General features: G+C 45.1%; 1 protein-coding gene across 2 annotated transcripts in view; it reads left to right on the forward strand.

Moving 5' to 3' along the window:
• Positions 1-4,669, forward strand: part of LOC113804143 (serine/threonine-protein phosphatase 6 regulatory ankyrin repeat subunit B) — a 15,748-nt gene extending 11,079 nt beyond the window's left edge. For both annotated transcript variants that reach the window (XM_027354980.2, XM_027354979.2), the window contains exons 7-8: positions 1-389; positions 2,921-4,669. The exon at positions 1-389 is cut by the window's left edge and continues 31 nt beyond it. In XM_027354980.2, the coding sequence (XP_027210781.2) occupies positions 1-389; positions 2,921-4,603 (2,072 nt within the window). In that variant the 3' untranslated portion in view covers positions 4,604-4,669. The remainder of the gene's footprint in view (positions 390-2,920) is intronic.
• The last annotated feature ends 2,831 nt before the right edge of the window (positions 4,670-7,500 follow it).

Genomic DNA, 7,500 nt, shown 5'->3' on the forward strand with positions numbered 1-7,500 from the left:
GGCGTCTTCAGAATTCCCCTGAACCAGACGAAGGCGCAGGTCCTCTCCGTCAGGTCATCGACCACATACTAAACACCCTGACCTTCCGCAAGCCGAGGGAAGCCTGTTGGAAAGTCACTCACGATCCCTCGACCTCTTCATTGGCCGACCTCATGACCTCCGCTGCAAAGCATAACTGTACCCTGACGATGACCTTCCTGCAGCAGGAGGGTGCGCTGGCCTTCCAGTGCGACAGCCGAGGACTGACGCCCTTGCACGTTGCACTGCAGGCAGGACACTTGAAGTTGGCCACCACGCTGGTGAAGTACCTCGGGGGCTGTCCTTACGTGCGAGACCTGGAGTACATGAGGGAGGTGATGCAACCGCAAGCGATGGAGGAACTTGAGAAGGTGGGTAGTAATCCCCGCAGACTCTTTCGACTTCTGGCCTTATAATCTTAAGAAATCTGAGTGAGAGAGAGAGAGAGAGAGAGAGAGAGAGAGAGAGAGAAAGAGAAAGAGAGAGAGAGAGAGAGAGAGAGAGAGAGAGAGAGAGAGAGAGAGAAAGAAAGAAAGAAAGAAAGGACAGAGACAGAGAGACAGACAGACAGAAAGAGAGAGAGAGAGAGAGAGAGAGAGAGAGAGAGAGAGAGAGAGAGAGAGAGAGAGAGAGAGAGAGAGAGAGAGAGAGAGAGAGAGAAAATAGCTAGCTAGACAGATAAGGGCCACACATACTCTGTCTCAGGGGAACGAAGTCTAAACCAACCGCTTATGCTAGTGATAAGGCCCTTGACAGAGAACAAACTGTAATAGATTGCATAATAGAAAGACATGTATGATTGGTAAATGTAGTTCATGTGCACCATTAAAAATAGTTATTTCAACATGGTTGTCGACGACGGGGCCAATGAATAAATTGTGAAATATTACTAAATATATTTCACAACACAGCTACCCTCGAAAACTGATATTAGGATTAAGGTCTGGAGGTCGAATTAAAAAGATAGAGAGTGGGAAAGTGAGAGAAGGAGAGAGAGGGTGAGCGGAAGAGAAATATATATAGAGGGGGAATTAGAAAGGATGAAAGAGAGGAGGGAGAGGAGAGAAAGTGAGAGGAGGTGAGAGAGAAGAGGTGAGAGGAACTGAGAGAAAGGGGGAGAGAGAGCGGAGAGGAAGAAAGGAGAGAAGAGGAGAGAGAGACAGAGAGAGCAAGAGAGAAAGAAAAGAGGAGAGGGAAGGGAAGAAAGGAAGAGGAGGAGAAAGAGAAGCGGAGAGGAGAGAGAGAAAGAGGAGGAAAATGTAGGGGATAGAGGAAGGAAAGAGAGAGGCGGAGAGGAGATGAGAGGGGAGAGAGAAAATAGGAGTGGGAGTAGGATAGATAGTAGGAGATAAATAGAAAGGGAAATAGAAAATCAAAGGGAAAAGAAAAGGAAGGAGAGAGAGAGAGAGAGAGAGAGAGAGAGAGAGAGAGAGAGAGAGAGAGAGAGAGAGAGAGAGGGAGAGGGAGAGGGAGAGGGAGAGGGAGAGGGAGAGAGAGACAGAGCAATACAGAGAGAGAGAGAGCAAGCGAGCGAGAGAGAGAGCAAGCGAGCGAGAGAGAGAGCAAGCGAGCGAGAGAGAGAGCAAGCGAGCGAGAGAGAGAGCAAGCGAGCGAGAGAGAGAGAGAGAGAGAGAGAGAGAGAGCAAGGGAGCGAGAGAGAGAGAGAGAGAGAGAGAGAGAGAGACAGAGAGAGAGAGAGAGAGAAAGAGCAAGCGAACAAACGAGAGAGAGAGAGAGAGAGAGAGAGAGAAAGAGCAAGCGAGAGAGAGAGAGAGAGGGAGAGAGAAAGAGAGAGCAAGAGAGAGAGAAGGAGAGATAGATAGATAGATAGAGAGAGAGAAAGAGAGAGAAAAAGAGTGAGAGAGCGCTAGTGAGAAAGAGCGAGAGAGCGAGAGAGCGAGAGAGGGAGAGAGAGACAGAACAAGAGAGAGAGAGAGAGAGAGCAAGAGAGAGGGAGCAAGAGAGGGAAAGAGAGAGAGAGAAAAAACAAGCGAGAGAGAGAGAGAAAGAGAAAGAGAGAGCAAGCGAGAGAGAGAGAGAGAGAGTGAGAAAGAGAGAGAGAGTGAGTGAGAGAGAGAGAGAGAGAGAGAGAGAGAGAGAGAGAGAGAGAGAGAGCGAGAGAGCAAGCAAACGAGAGAGAGAGAGCGAGAGAGCAAGCAAACGAGAGAGAGAGAGCGAGAGAGCAAGCAAACGAGAGAGAGAGAGCGAGAGAGAGCAAGCAAACGAGAGAGAGAGAGAGAGAGAGCGAGAGAGAGAGAGAGAGAGAGAGAGAGAGAGAGAGAGAGAGAGAGAGAGAGAGAGAGTAGGAGAGACAGTAGGAGATAAATTGGAAGGGAAATAGAAAATAAAAGAGAAAGAGAAAAGGAAAGACAGAAAGAGAGAGAGAGAGAGGGGGATCGGGAGAGAGGGATAGAAAGAATTATATATTTCTTCCTCTATACATGTTTCTGACTTTCTACAACAGAATGCAATTTTAGCTTTTTTCGGAATATCCGACCTAACCCAAAATTACTTTAACGCTACGTCTCTTAGCAAAATTCCGTAGAAGAAAACTACAAAAAATGGTGAACCAGTAACTAACTCGTGTTTAGACGTGATTCCTCTAACTTCCCTAACTTCCTGACCAGGAGAAGCGGAATACAAATGCCAAATTGTGTTTCTGCAGTATTATGCCGTCTCTCTCCTATAGTTCACATATACTTTGTTGTGTAACTTCAGAGGGAGTCACTATAATACATAATACCAAGTAAGCGGCACTTACTCTATTATTTCAGGTTTGTGTTTCTGCAGCATTATGACATTAATCTCTTGTAAACGTTGTTGTATAACTTCAGAACTTTAAAACAGAGTCTATATAATACGTGATGCCATTTTAACGAAATGACTTGTACTCTCATTCCAGGATCTCTATTACCAGGAGCTCCGCAAACTACAGGACTGTCACGAAAAGGTGAGAGACAAGAGAGAGAAAGCTCACGTGGAGGAAATCATGAAACTCCATTCTTTCCTGTACACCGCTTACGCCCAAGGTGCCCAACCCCTTCACCTCGGGTCGTGGGGTCCTGATGCGCTCCTTCTGGCGTCTCAGCGAGGGTTGCCTCAGCTGTCCTTCCTCCTCCTCACCGTGGGCAAGGTCCCCTGCGACGTGGTGGTGGATGTTCCTACGTCATCTACCGCCCTCCACCAGGCAGCCGCCCACGGGAATACCAAAATCGTGGCCCTGTTGCTGGGTCTCGGCGCCAACCTTCGCCTCGCCGATCGCTATGGCCACACCGCCCTCCACCTCGCGGCCATGTTCGGCCACATCGTCACCTTCCAGTACATCGCGTCCGTTTCCCTTCACGAGGAACGGTGCAGGGCCGGAACCACGCCAAGCCAGATTTGCGAAAATTTTAAGCGTTATCTACAGCTGCACAAAAAAGATGAAATCCCCGAAGATTCTGATGATGAATGGGAGAGTAATGATCCGGGAAAGGCTATGCGAAATATTCTGAAAAATGTTAGGTTTTCCGAACTAGTCGACGAAATGAATGATATTTCGGTCGATTTCGGAAGCGGGGAAGCGAAGGAAATCCGAGACGCTGTAATTCAAGAGTGTGAAATGATAGCAGATAAGATTCGCGGCCAAAATAGCTTGTTCGCGGGAGAAATTCGGCTGGTTGGGAGTTCGGCCGACGGAACCCGACTCTACGCTCCCGACGAGTTTGATATTAGTCTTGTGCTCAACAGCGCCTCAGACTTCCATCTCCACGTCTCTGAACTTAACGCTACTGAGATGCACCAAACAGGGCACAGACTGAAGCTGAATGTGCAGACTCCCCTCGACAGCTTCCAAGGCTGCAAACTAATCGACACCTTTCACGATCTGATAGAAAAATGCCTGTCGAAGCACAGTATCTACGATGAGAGGTTGAGCCTCGTGCCCCCCGGCCTGAGAAGGACTCAGGTGGGCTCGACGATGGCCCTCGCGTGGCAGGGGACGTTCTACCCCCTCCTGCTAGTGAACGTGGACTTCGTGCCTGTCGTGCTCGCTCCCTGGCACCCGCGCATCAGGAGGCCCTACCTCACGACCGACGACCACCACATCTACCTCAGCAACACCTCCGACGGGGAATGGAGGCTAAGCTTCTGCGAGGCCGAGGTCGCGGTGCTCAGCGACTTGGAGGAAGAGGAACGTCTCGTGTACCTCGCGTGCAAGACCCTCCTGTCCCGCATGAAGGCCGAGCCGTGGATGCCCTACAACGTCAAGAGGCGCTACACCTGGTGGGTCTTCAGGACGTGGCACATCCCGCTCGCCACGGGATTCGCCTTCAAGAACTCCTTCCTAAGACAGCTGGAAATCAAGAGGAAAGACGACGTGCGATGGGCGCCGACGGAGCTTGTTCGCTGGATGCTGGGCGTCTTCGAAGGCATGTGCTCCGCCGTTGAAGGGAGGGAAGAGCCCCTCGTCTCCGCCCAGGTGAGGGGCTACTTCGGGGGGGACTTCGAGAAACCAAAGATGGGAGAGGGCGCTCCGGAAATCGTGCGGTTCCTTCAGGCATGCGCCTATGGTGACTCTGCCGTCTCGGAAAACCCATCTGAGTGATTTGTATCATTTACAATATCCAATCTTATCAAAAACGTTTGTGAAAATAAATTTATATTGTAAAAATGAATTAAGTACCCTACGAGAAATTGGTGTCCCTCCAATATAATCACAACAAAACAGGAATGCTTGGAAAGACAGGTGGGCACATATATATCAACCCACAGTCGCGCAAGAAGACAATGTACAAAACAGCCCACAAGCCACAACTCAGGCCTCTTTCGCTGAAGGTCGTACAAACTCAACACAACTTCAACACCGCTGAGAAGAGTTACTTTGGTTCCTCATCGAGGGGGATATTCCAGTCAGTAACAAAAATTGCGTATAAAGAAGGAAAAGGAAAATTGAAAAATTTTGCAATAAAGTCTCATGGTTGAAGTACATTGGAATCAGAAGGGAAGGCAACTGATTACTTATCCGGGCTTATCCATCCCTGACGTACCAAATTTATCAGTCCCTAGCCTCTCCAAAGTATGCTTTTAGGTTTCAGACACATATACAGTATATAAAGATACATATTTGTACATATGTAATACACGCACACACACATGCGAAAATAAAACATATTCTGATTAATTATTGCTGTTGCTAGTTCGTCAGTATTGATTTGAATACAAATGATAATACTGTTTTGGTATCGCCACCACCACCCGGGGTTTTGGATTTTAAAGAAACCCCGAGAAACCCCAATTTCGACTCCCCTTATTTTAAGGCTCATGGTTTGGACTGAATTTATAACTGTCGAATGTGTGCAAAAGCTACAACAGTTATAGAATTTTTTTTAACCAATATTTTTTTTATAAACAAATAATAATAAACAGGTGGCCTATAACAATGTAAATCATAGAAGAAACATAAAAACACACACACAGACACACACACAAAAAAAGAAAAAAAACGAGGAATAATCTCTGCTAGTAACTTAATTCATGTCTAAGGTTAACTCTACACTCCCTTTTCCTACTATGAACATAAAAGCATACGTGAGACGCGATCAAAACCCTCACCCTCACTTCCTCATATTTTCCGTTATTAAACTGATAATTTACTGGTCAATAAACTGATCGAACCTTCCCTTCTAATTTTCATAATTTCGCTTTATTACACTCTAGTCTTTTCTACTGTTTCCTTTCCTATTCATGACCTGACCCAATTGGTATTGTCACCTCCGACAAGTTCCGTTGTTTATCCACGGGGAAAGACAAGACAAGAAAAGAAAAAATATATTGAATAAATACTTCCTTACAACCACAGCTAGCAGTAATGGCGGGTGTGTTGTTGCTCCATTTCATCAAACTTTCTTTATGTGCGCGGGAAGAGAGCAAGGACGTCGTCTCAATTATGACAGTTCAATACATGGGGATTCAAAAATTATATGTATCCGCTTGTTAATTATCACAAACTTCAATTTCCGAGCAAAACACGATTTTTAATACTAGCACTTATCTTTGTTCGTGAGGAGAGCAAGGTTGTCGTCTGCACAAGATGGTAACCATATCCCTGCTTATTACTCCCCCTCCCTCCCATTGAATTGTAATAATTTAAATAAACCAAGCATTTATAGGTAATCATCATAATTTACTCTATTAGTTTATAACACAAATTTTTGCTTTATTGATTTACCTTCAAAATACAAAAGGAACATTACGAAAAACGTCAGTGGGGTCTATACATCTTTACAATCATAAACCAATGCATCTTTTAAATGTCGAGTCAATAACGATCTCGTCTTATATAACACACACACACACACACACACACACACACACACACACACACACACACACACACACACACACACACACACACACACACACACACATACACACACAAACAGCGCTGTGTGAAGCATCGGTAGCTGACCTGCGTTCAATTTCCCGCACCGACAGTGGATGGTAACCCCGGCCATTCCTCGCACACAGGGGGGGGGGGGTAGTTTAGAAGCACAATAAACGGACAAACCACAATATGACTGATGCCATATGTGCCTGTCATAGCAAACCCTAAATTATCAGCCTTATTATTATTATTATTATTGTTGTTATTATTATTATTACGTGTGTGTGTGTGTGTGTGTGTGTGTGTGTGTGTGTGTGTGTGTGTGTGTGTGTGTGTGTGTGTGTGTGTGTGTGTGTGTGTGTGTGTGTGTGTGTGTCTATCTGGCAAAGACACATAACATCACAAGACAGATACGCACATGTATACACAACTAAACACAATTCCACAAGCAAAACACACAAGAATACGCGACATATACACACAAGTACACACAACAAATACACATAAACACATAATAAATAAAGTACACACGGAAAATGCACACAAGAACACACTCCTAAGTAGAAGTGACAAATACACGTGAGTCCAGACAACAAATACACACGTACACAAGTACACAAGACAAATACTCAAAGATACACACGAAAAATAAACAGATGCATAGAACTGCATACGAAAAAATGTACACATGTACACACTACAAATTAATACACAGGCATAAAACAAATATACACATGCACACACAAGAAAAAAACGCATAAGTGCACATGGTAAGCACAAACTAGTACACAAAACAAGAACATGACAAAAAAACAGCAAGCACACACTAAGTGCAACAAGACAAAAACAAACACACAGCAAATACATACATGTACATATGACAAAAACAAGCGCACAGCAAATACATGTACAGATGACAAAAACAAATAGACACGTACACAAAACTAACAATAAACACAAGCAATAAGTCCCATATAACAAACAGAAAACAACAAAAGTACAAATGGCAAAAAACACAACAAACGCACACAAAACACAAGTACGTATACACAACAAATGCACACAGCAGACACAAAAGTACTAATACACAAGAGATACACACAACACACAAATACTAA

Source organism: Penaeus vannamei, chromosome 25, assembly GCF_042767895.1.
Source record: "Penaeus vannamei isolate JL-2024 chromosome 25, ASM4276789v1, whole genome shotgun sequence".
In the NCBI taxonomy this organism is placed as follows: domain Eukaryota; kingdom Metazoa; phylum Arthropoda; class Malacostraca; order Decapoda; family Penaeidae; genus Penaeus; species Penaeus vannamei.